Below are 17,831 nucleotides of genomic sequence, written 5' to 3'. Positions count from 1 at the left end.
GGGAAATTTTCACTGTTGGGTGAATAAATGACCCAGACATATTCTCTGCATCAAGTAGAGAATATGCAGTGCTTTGAAAAGTCTCTGATGATGAGGCCTACATATTGAGATAAAGTGCAGCACTTCCAGAGAGGCATGCAGGAATTCAAAACAAATACAGCTTTTGCACAACTATGCACTTGCAAAGAATTCTAAAAGGAAGCTTTGCTTGGAAGAGTAGGGTTTTTTCAGCACTGTGAAATTCAAGATGATGGTACAGGGTTGAAAGAAAAGAGATGACATTTCTGCTGAAGGGATTCTTACGCACATTATGTAGGAGGAAGAGTCACAGAATTTTAACTGCTGACCTACACAGGGTCAGGTTTGTGGTTCAGGCACAAGAACAGGGCTAGTGCTTCTAGGGGATCTGTGGCAGGATGTGAGACCTGAGCAGCGGCATCTGAGACATGATTCATAGGGTATGTTGCAAAACAGTGCACGCTGCAGGAATCCGAGATGTTCAAGTGCAACAAATGGATCAGCAAAAAACTAGTTGTTCTTCAGAGTGGTCCTCTGTTTCTGCCCATTTTCAATTTCTTAAAATCTTTTAACGAGGACACCAGAATTATAGAACAAGGCATTAAAGCTACTGTTGGTCCTGATGTTACATTCTTCCACAGCTTGCTAGCTCACAATAAACCCCAAAGTTACTAGATCTTATAGTTACAGCGTGATATAAGAAGTTTGTGTTGGATTGCTTGTTTACTATTCAGCACAGCTTCATTCAGAGCCCTCTTACTATTTATTCCCATAGGTGTGACCTTGTATTTGGCTGTATCTGAACGGTTCCATTTAGGAGGTGTAAGTCGGAGCACAACCAGGCCACCCCTAGCTGACCATGGTGACCCCACCCTGGCTGTCTGAGCTGCTCATCCATCACTTCTTGAATAACTCTGTTTACAGCCCAGAATTTTAAGTTAAAGTCTCATTGTTTGCCTTCAAAATGCAGTGATGACTGCTTATGAGCTCTCAGGCATTTGTAAAGCTGGAATAAGACCAACGCAGCTGCCACTAACCTTCCCAGTTGTTCCAGGCTAAGCCATTCCTTCTTCTCCATCAGAGCCTTCGGTAAGTGAACCTCTCTGTTCTGACCTCTCTCCCCTCAGACCTACGTATAACTCTTCCAGGCTCTGAGTCATACACAGTTTTTATTCACAGAGATTTTATATTGACTTTCTAATCATTACTACAAATCCTGAATAGCATTGGTTCTGCTTTTGATTTCTGCACAATCATCTAGAATCAACTCCACTGATTGATAATTCCTTTTGAGCCATGTCAGTCACCCCATATTTGACACATGCAGAGTAAGCTTTCTTCATAGAATACAATCTCAACTTTCCATAAAAATAACTGAGAACTATCCATGTATATTATATTGGCACCATTACTGTTATGAGCAACTTTGTAATTTAACAAGAAATTTAACAATTTTTTTTCAAAAAAGCCACATCAGCTGCTACTGCCATATTCCAACCTTGTAATTCCTTATTGCATCCTGTATCAGTATTAGTATGTATTTAGTGTCTGTGATTGATGTCAGCTGAGTCTATTATTATTTGTGTTCTCTTTTGTCCAATTTGAATACTTGTAGTCAGTCTTCATGTCTTGCAGAATTTCTGCAATAATTTAAGCTTTATTAAAAACTTAATATGGTTTCATGCTTCCTAAGATCACACATGCAAACTCCCTTAGGACTCACAAATTCCAGTTCTTTAGGACCTGCGTAATTTAAAATGTTTCTCTCTAAGCAAAGTTGTTCAATCTCCTTCTTAATAATGATCAGGAAGGCACTTAGTTATCATCATATGATACAAATACATCATACATTCTTTCTAGTATAGAACAAATCTATTTGTTAAACAGTTCTACTTTTTTGTATCAATATCAACATTTTTTAAAAAATCTAGATAGAATAGACCAATAATAGCATTAAGATTTAGAAAACTAGAGCTGTTCCTAAAACTACTGACCATGCATATTCCTTGATGTTCTCATGCATTTTTCTACGCTTTATAACTTTTAATGAATTCTAGGTTTGCCTTTTTTCTACTTCTTTTATAAATTTATTTCAAACTGCTGTGCTCACTTCCCCACTACACTACAAACGTATTTTCTAAATCTCCCCTCCCAATACCCTGACTTACTTCAGTCAATTTCTTCTTTAGAAACTCCTCCTACTTTGATACAGTTTTTCTATGTAATTTTTCTTTTCACTCAGTCATTCATTTTCCACACCTTTTTGGGGAACAAGTCCAATCATGCATCTTGGGAACAAGAAGATGTAGCCAGTGCCCATGTATGTGTATATAGTATGGCTTTGCATATACTTAATGTAGCCATATCTAAATACTCAGGCAAACCCTTTCATTCCAATAATTATCTTTACCATAATAAAGTCTGAAGTTGTTCATTTCCCTATTATATTTTTTTTTTTTTTACAGAAAATGATTAGCTCGAGTTTTTAGGCACTCTAATAATGCTTTAGAGTGTAGCTCCAAGTTATATGTCTAATGTGATGTTCCTCATAATAACAATGTAATTTTCTTTTCCAAAATTAAAAAAGAAAGAGTTATTTTGTTCTTTAGTATTGAATGCTGTTCAAGAGGCCCTCACTGATAAACCCATTTTAGGCTTATTCCTGTTACATTGATCCATTTGCAGTTACTTTCCTATGAATATGAGAAGTTGAAAACTGTATTCAATAGTCCATTTCCTCATTTATTATTCAATTCCTGGTGGGCCAAAACCTCTGCCAGGGCAAGGTCCCTGATTATTTACAGGAACTAAGGGAGCCTACGCTTTTAACTCAGTTAAGAATGGCTTCTCTTGGTCCCTGAACGTATTCCTTCTGGACACAGTCCTTCAAACCTCTGGAAATGGAGAGAAGGAATTGAGATGTGACTTGACACACTTTTGCCTTCTAACTCATGACACTAAAAAAAATAAACTGAGCGCTTTTTTCTTTCACAACTGCTTTTCAGCATGGGAAGTTGCCCTCAATGCCCAGCCTTTCTTCTGGAATCACTGGGGTGGAAACGTTAAAAAAAAATAAACCCCTTGGCAAACATAATGAGAATTGGGATACAACCTGGCAATTGGGTGCTGTTGTTGGGCTGAGCATTGTTCAGACTGATACCAAAATAATACAAAGCCAATGAAAAGAAGCTAAATATAAAATTTTCATAAAGCAAACTATGCAAACTGAAATCTGATCGAACTTCTTGTTTTCAATTCACAAAAAAAAGTGAAAGAATCAAAACTGCAGTGAACGGTGTCCTATGCTTAATCTGATGACCACAAGAGGGTACAATTTGAAAATTGTGAATGAGTGTAACAGTCCTGCGGAGGTTTCCTAAGTGACTTCAATCTTTTTCTAAGTCACAATAATCCCTCTCCAGAACCACCTAAGAGAAATTCTGGCACAGAGCCTCCCCAGGCACATCCCACAAAGGGCTCATGGGTCACAGAAGGCAGTCAAGGACCCCCTTTCTGTGAGTATTTCCCTTCATTAGGGCCCGTCATCTGCTGTTCTCAGACAACTGAAGCTTCCCAATCCTTTTGTTGCATTCAGAAGCAGCGGGGCCAGTACGTCAAGGGAGGTGATTCTGCCCCTCTGCTCTGGTGGGACCCCACTTGGAGTACTGTGTCCAGCTCTGGGGCCCTCAGCACAGGAAGGACAGGGACCTGTTGGAGAGGGTCCAGAGGAGGGCCACGAAGATGATCAGAGGGATGGAGCACCTCTCCTATGAGGACAGGAGTTGTTCAGCCTGGAGAAGAGAAGGCTCTGGGGAGACCTTAGAGCCCTTTCCAGCACCTAAAGGGGGCCTAGAGGAAAAATGGGGAGAGACTCTTTATCAGGGAGTATAGTGATAGGATGAGGGGTAATGGTTTTAAACTGAAAGAGGGGAGATGTAGATTAGATATTAGGAAGAAATTCTTGACTGTGAGGATGGTGAGGCACTGAAGCAGGTTGGCCAGAGAAGTTGTGGATGCCACATCCCTGGAGGTGTTCAAGGCCAGGCTGGATGGGGCTTTGAGCAACCTGCTGTAGAGGGAGGCGTCCCTGCCCATGGCGGTGGGGTTGGAACTTGATGATCTTTACAGTCCATTCCAATCTGAACCATTCTATGATTCTGTGATTAGCGGAGAACACCATTTGAAGAAGAACTGAGCACAACACCTTCACCTGCCTCATGGATGCCTGAGCAATTCTCTTGAAGACATTTGTATTTAGTCCTTATGCAGCAGAGCCAAGCCTGAAACAAAGACCAGATGGCTTCATGAGGAAACTGGGGGTACATTCTGGAACCAGAGACTGCCTTTCTCCCAGGGCCAGCGAAACAGAAGATGGGGAAAGGAAAGCAGTGCTTGACTGGAGGCTTCCTCATGACGTGTAATTAATTCTGGGGTGAAAGCTCATAGTATGTGGGTTAGGCTCAAACCAGCTCCTGTGGTAACAAGTATCAATACTTGTTTATACAACAGACTCACAGAATGGTTTGGGTTGGAAGGGACCTTTAATGGCCACCTAAAAAAAAACTTCCCTGCAATGAGCAGGGACGTCCTCAACTCGATCAGGTTGCTCAGAGACCCATCCAGCCTGGCCTTGAATGTTTCCAGGGATGGAGCATCTACCACCTCTCTGGGCAACCTGTTCACAGGAAGTTTTAAAGTATAAAATAAAAATAAATTGATGAAAATGAGCATATGAATGGCAATGAGCACCTATGTCTGTAGCATATCTAGAGTGTGCCCTGCAGTGGTATGTCTGTGGGGTCCCAAACACAGTAGTGGTTTTCCATATTTTAGGGAAATCAGTCAAGCACGTGCTGGCGTGTTGGCAGCAGCCTCAACAGCAGAGACTGCACAGCTAATGTCTGCGGCTGCAGCTGTGAGATCCTACCTCTGCCTGCGGGTACGATCCACCAGAACCTGCTTAACTTTTGGATCACTCAACAATGTGTGACAGGAACAAAATTTTAAAAATTTTGGGGAAAAAAATAAACCCGTTTTACCAGAGGACCGGCCCGGCCGCGCTGACAGAGCCGGGACACCCCGGCACGCGCTCTAGGGGCCGCTGGCCCTTTAAGTGCTGGCGGGAGGCCCCTGCCGCCGCCGGCCGGGAGACCCCGCGCCTCCAGTGAGAGGTGAGACCAAGATGGCGGCCGCGCAGTGACTGAGGCGGAGCCGGAGGGAGCCGGGCTGGACGGGCCGCACCGCGCCGTCGCTCGTCCCCCTCGGTAGGGCAGAGCGCCTCGCTGCCGGCCGGGTTGCTGAGTGCCTGGAGTCCGGCCACGTCGCGGGGCGCGGTGAGGAGCTGGAACTGAGCCGCCGCAGCACCGGGAGGAGGAGGAGGAGGAGGAGGAAGAAGAATATGGCGGCGGAATCGGTCTGGGAGTGAAGCCGCCGCCTGCGACGGGAGCCCATGGGGGAGACGGGGCGCTGAGCCCGCCCGCTTCATCCCGCCCCGGGACAGGCAGTGTCCGCAGGCCCCGGCTGGCCCGGCGGGAAGGACGGCGGCTCCTCGCAGCCCCCGCGCTAACGGACGGCGAGCGAGGGGCTTCGGGCCTGGGCTGCCGTTGCACAATAGAGCCGAGCTCCGGGCCGGGGCGAGCGGCCCCTCTCCCCCCTGCCTCCCCCCGCCTGCTTCAGCCCGGCCTCGCCGGCCTCCCGCCTGCTTCCCTCGGCAGGGCCTCGGCCTCCAGGGTCGCCGGCTCCTGTCACCCCGGGCCGGCCGCGCGTTGCTGCCCGTGGCATCTGCTGTCCGCCGCTGCTTCCACTCCCGTGGATCCTCTTCTCCTCTAGGATCCCTTCTTCACCGCCTCTCCTGCCTGCCTTTCATCCTGCAAAGAGCCTCTTTCTGCGGCTCTCCCCTGCGTGGGCTTACTCGCCTTTTGTGCAGCGCCTGACTGTGCCTGGAGCAGCTCCCCTTTCGCATCTTCATCTCTTTTCTTATTCCTCCTCTTCCCCTGCGCCCCCCAATCCTGTTACCCTCGATAATGAGGATCCCGTTGGAGCACTGAAGAGGAGTAAGAAGAGCTTGCCTGGCGTGCCTCTGTGGGGCTGCTACCTTCTTTCCCGCTCCCCTCCTTTGAGGGGGGCCTAGCCCCCGACCAGCCTCCTGCTCCTCCAGCGATTGCAAGCCAGAGTGGTGGCTGCGGTGTGGCAGGCGGCAGGATGACTGATACCCGGCGGAGGGGGAAGGTTTACACGCTAAATGAGGACCGCCAGTGGGATGATCGAGGCACAGGGCATGTGTCCTCATGCTACGTGGAGAGGCTGAAGGGCATGTCCCTGCTAGTCAGGGCAGAGAGTGATGGTAAGTGTGTATGTCTGAAGGTACATTCTTTTCTCATCCTACCCAGAAAAGGAACTGGGCTTATCTTAGTGTCTGTTGCCTCAGTGTTTTGCTGTGTAATTCAAGGGTGATTCCTAAAAGCAAGTTGGCACTAACCATAGTTCATTCGTGTTAGGCCAAGTGAAAGAAATGGAAGGTTGCCATCAAGTGTGAGCGTAGTAGGCTCTTGATTCGTAGTGAGTACATAGTGTTGCATACAAAATGTGTCCAGGTCTTGTAAATCTTGTATGGGTTTGGATATCTAGTGATCTATCGTTAGGTGCCCAAAGTACTCCAGTTTCAAAACTGATTGTGATGTATCCTTCCTTAGATGTTTCTGGAAATGATCCCTCGTGAAAGGAGTTGTTCAAAACTTAGATCATGTTTTTTTAGTATGAATTATTAAAAGGTCATTGGATGGCGAACACACCTTTTTTCTTTTTTTTTTCCTCCCCTCTTTCTAGCAAGAATTATTCAAGACGGTCTAAAAGCTATCAACAGTTATCAAAGTATAGTTGTGAATGGTAGTAAAGACAATACAATGGACAGAGCAGCCTTTTCAGAGATGCTTTTTTCTTTATGGAGTAGTAGTTTTCAGTCCTTCAGCAGTTATAGATCTTCTGTAAAAAAGTTTTAAACAATGCATTATCAATTTCCTTCACATTTTCTGACAACATATGACAATAGTGTAGGTTAAGTAGCCCCTGAAGCTCCATGTTTGGGCTAGTCTTCATTATTGGTTAGCTGAGTTCGTCACTGCTATGATCAGAGTAGATTTTAAAATATGTAATTTGCAATACCTGGCATGTACCATTTTGGTAGCAAAGTCATTGCATGACTTATTACTTAATTAGATATATAGCTACCGTATCTAGTGACTTGTGGGTCTAGTTGTAGCTTGTGACTGTCAACAGACCTTGGAATTTTGTTTATTTGGCTTTCTCATTGTAGTAACTAGGATGAAAAGCAACTTGAGAATCATTAATTCTTACTGTTTGGGAAAGTTCTGACAAACTACAATAATGTCTACAGTTATGTTAATCATGAACTGATAGCAGGAATCAAACTTTAAGCAGGATTTGATAATTGAGCTTCTGATAGGCATGAATCTCAAGGTTTTGTAGTTCTATGATTATGCTTAAAAAAGCTAAATTGATACTTGATTTTATTTATTTTACACTGAAGAAGATGTATTTATAGTTTGTCCAATTTAGTAGTGTAAGAGAAAACATTAAAAATGGAAATGGACTTAGTTTACTTTCAACAGGAGGGAGGGAGGTGAAAAGAAGGTTATCGCTACATTTTTAGGCTGATCTTACAGTGTATTTTGTTGTAGGTAAAAGCCCTTTCTACATGGTTGCTATGCTCATTTTTAAAAAACTGACATGTCTTCTATACTCTAAAGAATTTACTGATTATTTTTTTTAATTCTTTTTAGAAAAGCAAAAGAACTGCAGTTCATAACCTGCTTGTGAAGAAATTGCCCATTCAAACTAAAATCCCTTTATTAACTTTCAGTGGGATATGTACTCTTCAGACTGATTAGAACCTGAATTGGACTGTTGTTGGCAGTTTATTTGTTCTAAGTGAACATCTGTAAGCAGGAAAATACAAATTGGTATAAATGATCCCAAAACAAAGATGAAGATGTTACTTTGTGTTGCATAGCTAAGATACTCTAATCAAAGCAGAACTGGCTCAAAGTTACTCATTGCACCTAATACACAGGAATATATTCAATAGGATACACACATTAAACCTCTCATACAGCATACTTATACTCCAAGAGTATTAAATAATACACAGAGCTTAAGTTCTTAATTTAGTAGGCAGTATCAGTTCTGGGTAAATTTGCACTCTATTAATAGGCTAGTTTTTCTAACTTTCTTGTGTAAACACCTCAAAGTTTGATTTGTATCTTGTTTACTCCCAGTGTCAATTGGTTTTAGGCTAATTTTGAAGGCAAATGCAGTCATTTTTATGTGTGAGCAGCAAATGGTTTGGAAAAAGGTAACGCCAGACTAGTGTTTTAGGTACTATGCAATTTGTGTTGTCCTTACCTACGTGAAGTGGTTGACTGTGATTTATTTTTTTTTCCCCCTAGTTATCAAAAACATACAAGTACTAGGAACCTGACCTATACACCATTTGTCTCCATGTTTCCATTGCGTTCTTGTATTGTCTTTCTTTGTCAGCTCCTCCTCTTTCCACAATGAAACTTCTTCCTTCCTCCTTTTCTAAACCAGCTTTTCCTAGCCTTTGAGCAGAGATCCATCCTGTGCAGGCTGGCGTGTTCTTGCTGACTTACTCCAGGAAGCTGACCCAAAACCTCGGGATCTGCCTGAAGTCGAGGGCTCCGTTTCCTGAGTGGGGGAGGCCCGTGGGGGAGCGTTAGCAGTAGTTCCTGCTGTGTCTGGGAAATTCCCACTCCTGTTTAAGGGCCAGTTCGGCTGTGCACAGAGCAACAGCAGAATTGCCAGAGGTTCATTTGGCTGGCCGTGTGGGCTAGCACATAGTTCAGGCTTTAGATTGTGCAGCTGTGGCTTGGTGTAGCTCCATGGCTGCTCTACAAGTGGTTGAGATTTTATGGCGGGGTCAGGGTGTGCAGATAGGGGAACTGCAGTCTGTACGCCAAGTCCAAGGTGAACTATCATCTGGAATTGGAGCAATAAGAATTGAATAAGAGTGCAATTTTTTTCATCTATAGGAGTGTTTTTTTTTTCTTGGATTAGTGTTTCTTTAACACCATCTTTAAAAAAATAAAAACTTGGAGCAGATGAGTGATTATTTTTTTTTAATCACTTTAAGTGATTAAAAAGTAATTAAGTGAATTTTAAGTCATTGCAAGCAATTTGGAGTAATCTGTTACAGTACAGAAGTATCATAAACTGCTTTCAGATCAGATATATTATGCTTTGAAACAGGGAATTGTATTTTTTTCTTTTTTTTGCACTTAAACAACTGTTAACTTTTTTACTTAAAACCCTGAAAAGTTTCTCTGTGTGATTCTTGGTTGCAGCATATCCTACTTGAGTTGCAGTAGGCAGAAGTGAACTCTTTTAAAAATGATCACCTTCCACGTGAGTTCTGTGTGTAATCAGAAGCTTTTGATTTCTTACCTGTTTCTCACATGGTATTTTAGCCTGCTGTGGCCCTCCTCATTCTTAAAATGTCTCTGTGCTTCTAGATTTTCACTGAATGGTTTCAGATCCCTCTTTTTGTTTCTAAGCACAGATGACTGAAGTGACCTCTAAAATGAACGTTTCTGTTCAACTAACTTGGGTTAATCTGAAGATTGAACTTCTAATTAAAGCTTACTAGTCCTGTAAGTAAAATTCTTGACAAGCCAAAGTGAACTCCCCCACTAGAGACTGTATTTTCCAGCTATCTTTTAGGAACTATAATCACTTCTATTCAGAAGTTGTAGTTTGCCACTTCTGAATTCAGTGTATTAATGACTTCTGCCACAGGGCAGGCATCTGCATCCTTGCTGTTTCTTTAGACTGGGTATCAGTAACCCTGTAATACTGTCAGAAGGCTTAGCCAAAATTTGGCTTAAGTTTTTACCCTGCTCAAACTCAAGGAATTAGTTTTATTTCTTTCTTTAGGAAAGCAACACAGAAAATGTTGTGGTTATGTACTTACCGTACATGAAAATGAAAACTAAAAAATGGGGGTGGGAATTTTTTTGTTTGTTTCTTTTCACTTGCTTCTCTCCTCTCCTTAGTGCTTGGGCTTGATCCTTCAGAAATGCGATAGATGAGGAATAGTCTCTTGTGAATGCTGAGTGTGTTCTTGTTCCTCAGTTTGAGCTGTTTCCTTGTTTCTGTGGATTGGCTTCTGTGATTCAGTAGCAGCAGAACTGATTGCAGAGCTTAAACCTCTGTGTGCATCTCAAACAAAAGCAAAAAAACAGCTTTTGAAATTTTCATTGAAACATGAACATGTTTATACTGGTGAGGGATAATGAGCGACCCACTACCCTGTGTGTTTTTGAGGAAGGATCCACGTAACAGTTTGATGGGAGAGGAGCAACATTCCATATCAGCAGGTCTCCTCCCTGTGCACGTGTATAAGCAAGTCTGTGTATCTGTTGTTTAAGAGTACTGGATTGGGATATTTGATGTTCTCTGAATATCTTTGAAAATAGCATTGTATATGTGTAAGTAGTCTTTTTGAGCATGTCTTTCCCTATACATGCAATCCTTTCACAGCACAGAACGGCGTTATTATGCTAACAAAAAAACCCAGCTGTGCTATTTGCCATTATAGTGGCAAATAACAGAATTCTGCAAATCAATGTTTTCTTCTTTATAGGTGATTTCAGGTGCTACTTTCTGGCACCAGTTACCTTCACAAATTCGTCCAAGGCTATAATTCAGAAAATAACTAGATCTGCATAATTTTGGGGGGGTTTATTAAAACCAGAGCTTATATTAAGGTGAATTTTCAGGTCTTACCCAATTTTGAATACAGTCATCAGTTCAGTGAAGATGAAAATTTGTTGGTGTATTTTTATAAAGCAGACTGTGTAGTCTTGATGCATTCCTGGTTAGTACCAAGAAAAAAATACCTAGAAAATTACATAGAAAGTAATTGCTTATGACAAATGCAAGAGTAAGCGTCTTGAACTGTATTTGAGATCAATACTGATACTGACTTTAAATGGAGAAGAACTTTATTTGTGGTGTGTTAAATTTCTGTAACCTTTTTCTAAAGAATATATTTGTGTTACAGGCATCTGCTATTGTTGCTTGGCTCTCAGAAGCAAGTAACAGAGACCTTAGACTGCCCTGTACCAGGAAGGGGCCTGTTAAAGCTTACTGTATGAAAATAAACTCACTGAACTAAATAGTAGAGTAGTCAGTGATTTTGAGTCACTTAACTGTTTTTGGGGAACAGATTGCACAAATGGAGCATCGGATGCTGCAGAAGGATGGATTTGGGGCGGTTATAGGTTGCAGAGCACAGTTTACGCTTCAACATGTTGCTGTCTCCAAGTTCATATTTTTCTAGTTATTGTCTGGAATGGTGAGGACTAAGTTAAATCATGTGGTAATGAGAAGCAAGTCAAGCCTTATAAGGCTTGGTTTGTCTTTCCTGCCAGTGTCAGGTTGAGTTGAGAAGAAGAAATGCTCTTTTGTGTTGTCTAGTAAACAGATCGTTCTCTAGTGTCTGCTTCTAGCTTAGAATATGAAATATCCGCATTCAGTTGTCTTCAAGCTTTCTTTTGTAACAGTATTTTTGTCAAACGTGGCAGTTCGAGTTATGTATGATGTTCTGCTAATTTCAGGATTTTCATGTCTGTAGATCTCTGTTCAGCAGTTAAACTAAAGTGTTGAAATTATCAATTGCTTTCAACGCTAACAAGATTCTAATTCGTATCTGCTAGTATTAAGTATTTCTAGGCAGTAAAGACTTTCTAGAAGTTAGTTAACCGAGTCAATAGCACAAAACAATGTTCTAAAACTTCATGTAGTTGAAGCTGAGGCTTTGAAACTGAAAGTAAGATTGAAGTGAAATACTGCCTATAACTGGTGATCGTAACGGAAAAGGGAATGCTGTTTTCAGATGTTCACTAGGCAAACCCAAAATTCAAAGTTTGCAGCTATGGTCCAAGTACCACAGTGTATTGGATTCATCAGTAAAACACATCTTAGATGTTTTCCTTCTCTGTCCTGCTCTTATGGTCTGTGATTCTGTTGGGTTTTTTTCTTTAGTTATGCTGTCACACTTAAGCTGCTTTGTTAACAGAGCTGATGTGGGTTAGAAAACTGGAAAAACTCTTAAAAAAGAGAAAGAGTAGTGTATGTGGTTTTGGGGGAGATTGCTTTTGTTGTTGTTGTTGTCTTGTTTTCCCTTGTGGGTTGTTCAGTTTTGTTGTTGGATTGTATCTGAGTTTGTAAACAGCTCTTACTGCAAGAACAGCTGAGACAGGGCAATAGCTTCTCAAGCCAACTTCATTAGTGAAGGCTGCTTCTTATAGAGCAACAGACTTAGAAATTAGGAGAAGCAGCCATCACAGGTAAGTTATTTATTAATTTTTTAAAAATTATTTGTATTTGATTATCATATACATAGTAAACTAATGAATATCAAAATCCTTAGAAAAACTTCTAAATTCATGAAGTAATAACCTTTCTTGTCAGACAGCAAACTGTGCTGATATTTATGTAATTCTTGAATGATACACGGCTCTTTCAGCAAGTCAGGTTCTATGATCTCGTTCTTCGGTCTCTCTTCCCTCACATCTCCCAAGCTAATATCTTCATCAGTGACATAGATGGTGGGTGCACCCTCAGCAGATTTGCAGATGACACCAAGCTGAGTGTTGCAGTTGACATGACTGAGGGACGAGATGCCATCCACAGGGACTTGTTCAAGTTTGAGAAGTGGGCCTGTGTGAACCTCATGGGGTTCAACAAAGTCAAGTGCAGGATCCTGCACCTGGGCTGGGGCAACCCCCAGTGTCAATACAGGTTGAGGGATGAAGGGACTAGGAGCATCCCTGAGGAGAAGGACTTGGATGAAAAAGTTGGATGTGAGCCTACAATGTGAGCTCGCAGCCCAGAAGGCCAATGGGATACTGGGCTGCATCAAAAGCAGCACGGCCAGCAGGTCGAGGGAAGTGATTCTGCTCCTCTACTCCACTCTGGTGAGACCCCACCTGGAACACTGAGTCCAGCTCTGGACATTCTTATGTCCCCAATGTAAGAATGACAGGGACCAGTTGGAGCAGGTCCATAGGAGGGACACAAAAATGATGAGAGGGCTGGAGCACCTCTGCTATGAAGGCAGGCTGAGAGAGTTGCAGTTGTTCAGCCTGGAGAAGAGAAGGCTCTGGGGAGACTTTATAGCAGCCTTCCAGTACCTAAAGGTACTGCTTAAAAGGCAGATGGGGACAGACTTTTTAGCAGGGCCTGTTGCGATAGGACAAGGGGTAATGGTTTGATACTTAGAGGGTAGATTCAGACTAGATATGAGGAAGAAAATTTTTTATGCTGAGGATGGTGAAACACTGGAACAGGTTGCCCAGAGAGGTCGTAGATGCCCCATCCCTGCAAACATTCAAGGTCAGGTTTGATGGGGCTCTGAGCAACTTGATCTAGTTGAAGATGTCCCGGCTTATTGCAAGGGGGGTTGGGACTAGATGGTCTTTAAAGGTCCCTTCCAGCCCAAACTACTCTATGGTCTTATGTTAGTTGGTAGCATTTCTTTAGGAAAGGAGTGCGGGGTTTTTTTGTAACTGTAACTTGTGAGGTTGAGGATGGTGATACTTGGTAAACAGACATTGGTTTGGGATGCTTTTTGCTGTGGATTTTGTAATTGGTATATGCTTCAGATAGGGAAAACTATCATTTTGTCATTGTTGATTCTTCTGTGCGATTTGAAAGTACAGTTTTCAATTCCAAGTATGTTTTTCAAATCCAAATAATTTGTTTTCTTGTCCTGCTTTCAAGTTCTTAGGCTTCCATATTTGAGGTGGTTGAAGAATTTTAATTTTTCTCTGTCGTAGGTTTTGTGAGGATATTTGGCAAGTGTTCTAGTAATAAATATAAGACTGCCTTAGAACTATAGCTATGAAACGGAGAAATTGAGACTTTTCTTAAAGTTTGGACTTCTCTTAAAGAACAAATTTAAGCAGGTAAATGAATGAATGAACCTCTTTAAAGGGGTGCTTGCAGCTTTATGTTTTAATTACAAGATTGACTACATATGATACATACATTGATAAATGAACACTTCATGTGTGTTGAGTGAAGGTCTGCAGATAAGTAAATTTAAGTAATGGTTGTAAAGAGTCTGTCATGCTCTGACATTCGTGCAGCTGAGCAGCAAGATGAATGAGGGAAGTGATTGGATCAAAAATAAAAGCACTTTTAAGGGTTGTTTTCACCTAGATCAACCCTCTGAACGTTTAAATGTGACATGTATTAACAGGAATGCTTATGCAAAAGAAAGGGCAAGAAAACGCAGATGCGAGAATGGAATTGCTGTTCTGTGTCTTAAATCAGTATAAGCTGCTGTGAAACCGTTCTTCCGAATTTCATCAAGTCTGAAGTTTTTTTTGTATTGACAGTCACAAAAATTGCCGCTCTTAGCATTGGTTTCTACATATGCTTTCCAGCAAAATAATGTAAGTGTTTTAGCTAAACTTTGAGAACAAATACTCTATGATTAGCAATTTTCATACAAAACAATTGTAGATGATCTTTGGAATGCAGCTGTGATGCTTTTAGGGTGCTGATTTTTTTGCAGACTTTCGCATCTCTAAAAAATTTTTGGTGGAGAAGTCATTACTTGCAATAAGAAAGACATTAAAAATCCAGTCCTCAAAATATTTTTGAATGTTCTGTACCATGTGAATAGTATCTTTGAGGGAAAAATTAAATATAAAGCTGTAGAATATGGTTTAACAGGCTTGTTGTTGGGAGGAAAGGTGTTAATACCTGCTTGAGGAAAGAGTGATCAGAAAATTCATGTTGAGATTGAAATTTTAGTACATATGTAAATAAGTGGAACTTTTTTTTTCTAGGCTCTCTTCTTTTGGAGTCCAAAATTAACCCGAACACTGCGTACCAGAAGCAACAGGTAAACATACTTTTTTTCCTGACATTTAAAGGAGGGTTCTTTAACTTCAGCAATACAGTCATTTTTTTGCCTCTATTGAAAATTGTTTCATGTTCTTGTACCAAAAATAAGAGGCAAAGTAGTTCTCAATATTTTTTTTTGTGCCTTTTATGATACATGTGTGTTATTTCTCTGCATTTTTTTTGAAGTCATGTGAAGATCTTGCACTGTCTTTTACACCAAATAATCCTATGGGAGAGACAGGAAAAGCACAGTTGTGAAAATCACAAAGTAGCTGAGGTTCCTGAGGATAATAGTATCTGAAACTTATTATCATCTGGCTTTTTTCTTTTTTATATTTCAGATACTACAACTTTTAGTGTATTTAATTTAAGAGAAGACTAGGAGGCTTTAAAGCTATTTACATGTTTACGTTTGTTTTTACTTGGATGTGGGTTTCTGCTGCTTCAAAGCATTATGTATATATAAAAGTAGCTTCTCACCTCTAGTTTGCATCTACCTTCAATTATTTAAGCCCTAGATTGTGAGCCCTTAAAGAACACTGCTGAGATGGGTGAGAAGTGAACTTTAGATACTGCATTCTATTTGCTGTTCTTATTTCATGGATACTGATAGTTGCCCTCAGAGGTTCAGAAATGCTGAACCAGTTTGGATTTTGTTGCCTGCCTGTCAGACTTGCTAAAATCGTATCAGGTACAGTTAACGTATGAAAACACTCTTCAGTCTTCAGCTTTTGATGGTTTATTATAAGCATAGACATACTGTAGTTTTGCTCAGAGGCAATCCCAGTGGTTGTGTGGCTGCAGCTATTTGTAGAGTTGTATGTTGAACTGTATGGGGAGAACCAGTCGGGGTTAAAAATACCCTTCCTTGGAAAATTTAGCCTGTACTGCCCCTTGATATAAATCATCGTGCACCATATAAACAGTCTGTACTGCACAACTGGTAGGGCCAGTGTAAGGTGGAGAATCAATTGCAGGGAGTAAGAAAGGACAAGACCAGGAAAAATGATAAGCAAACTAACTTTTAGTTGTAATCCTGATTAGCCTGGGGTCATGGTTCTATGATAGAGTAACTTGAGCTTTAGGACTCCTGAAATGACATTGAATATTTCACAGCTCTACGGCATAAAGTGCTGATCTAGTGTGAACTTGCTTTGCTGGTTCAAATCTGTTCAAAGAGCACTGAGGGGTGAGCTTAGTGTCAATAGGCTTTATGCCAGATCAAACGTGAAGCCTGCTTTAAGTAGGCATAAAATTGTAAGATCAGTGCAAGCCACCACACGTGCCTGTCAGTGCAACAGCATTTCTTATCTGTGCTCATTGCTACTCTGGGTCAGACATGTATTGTAATCTAGCACTGCACAGACCCACTACTGGTGATAGTGAAAACATGGTTAGATAAATAAAAATATTAAACATTAATCTGTCCTGTTAGAACAGCATTGTACGTTTTCTGTGCTGGAGAAGGAAAAGTGCTGTTCTTACAGCTTTCAAATGATGCATAGACAAATATGCAGGTGAATTGTTTGTATTATTTAAGCAAAGCAGTCAATAATAGAGATTGAACATAGGGCTCCACTGTGAGCCTTAGAAATACCAACTCTTTCTTGGTGTGTGTATTAATCCTACTTTGTAGAACGTTGTCTTTCAGGTGAGGCCTACTCATCCTTTCCCTTAGTAAAAGGCAAGTTCTGAGTTTAAACCTGATTCTGTATGAGCTAAGCTTGGAGTTCAGCAGCTGAAAGAGTGAGTTGCTTCTTTCCAGGTCTGCTCACAGAACTCTGTGCTGCCTAAACTCACTAAGCCAAAAGAAAATCATCTTGGTACTCCAAATCCCTCTTCAAAAACTAGTAACTCTCTGTCAGCAGAAGTTTCAAGCCGCCTCACAAGATCCATTTGTGGAAATGTGGGATGGAAGAGGGAGTGAGATCTTTCCTTTTTAGCTGCAGAATGCCACTTAGGCCACCTCAGCTACTAGTGAAATTGCAGCCTTACTTAAGACTTACTTTTGACTTTGCTTGTAGTTGTCCTCAATTTCAAGAAAAATCTCCTAGAAACCTAAGACTTAACACTGGAAAGTTACTTTGAAGTTTTATGGTCTTGCCAGCTTTTTATCTCAAAATTTTGTTGCAAGGGTGAACCTCCATTCCATTTTAAAGGGACACATAGCAGTGCATCTGTTTTCACTGTGACACACTTAGCATGGAGCTTGTGGGTGCTCCGCATATCTAATGGTATAAATGGATGAGTTCCGACTTTTTTCTAGGCTGACATAAGGCTTGTAAGAAGAAACAGTCTTTTATTGGACCAACTAACATGATTTGTGGTTGGAAGGAAGGAAAGATGTGTGATAAGTTCTTGGGGAAACTTGCTGTGCCTGCTGCTTTGGATGCTTCAACAAGCTTATAGGTACCTTTGTGATAAACAGTGAAGTTCTTCCACTGATGAAAGCACCTTCTACCTATTCTGCACTATTAGTGGCAAGTGTGGAACAGATTGTCTAACTAATTATTGATAGTATAAATTATGCCATCTCAGGGTATACATATATATATTTTAATGATAACTGTCACAATTATTTGTTAAAGTAATAGTGTGAAGACTTGAGTACAAGTTTTCCTTGATGCCTCTGTTCACTTGATGTGTAAAACATCCATGGAAACTTAAAAAAAAGAAAACAAACAAAACCACACAAAAAACCAACAAAAGCCATACCCTGTGAACCTGGGATTCAAGTAAAGTTTTGTAAATTGTCTGCTTTAGATTTCTTGGGGTTTAGGATTGAGAGCAATGACTGCTCTTTATTGTGGACTAGTCAGGTCTGTCTGCATGTAAATCTTAATCTATCTGGTGGTAGA

At 41.2% G+C, this 17,831-nt stretch overlaps 1 protein-coding gene across 2 annotated transcripts in view; it reads left to right on the top strand.

Annotated features, from left to right (window-relative positions):
• The first annotated feature begins 5,199 nt into the window (after positions 1–5,199).
• The window catches only part of PPP4R3A (protein phosphatase 4 regulatory subunit 3A), a 47,859-nt gene continuing 35,227 nt past the window's right edge, over positions 5,200–17,831 (top strand). The window contains exons 1-2 of one of the 2 annotated variants that reach the window (XM_014957473.1): positions 5,200–6,361; positions 14,916–14,971. In XM_014957473.1, the coding sequence (XP_014812959.1) occupies positions 6,220–6,361; positions 14,916–14,971 (198 nt within the window). In that variant the 5' untranslated portion in view covers positions 5,200–6,219. The remainder of the gene's footprint in view (positions 6,362–14,915; positions 14,972–17,831) is intronic. The other variant, XM_014957474.1, reaches the window with a different exon arrangement.

The sequence above is a fragment of the Calidris pugnax genome, unplaced genomic scaffold (genome assembly GCF_001431845.1).
Source record: "Calidris pugnax isolate Ruff unplaced genomic scaffold, ASM143184v1 scaffold211, whole genome shotgun sequence".
NCBI classification, from domain to species: domain Eukaryota; kingdom Metazoa; phylum Chordata; class Aves; order Charadriiformes; family Scolopacidae; genus Calidris; species Calidris pugnax.
The sequence above is the reverse complement of the archived record's forward strand: the minus strand, read 5'-3'. Positions and strand labels throughout refer to the sequence as shown.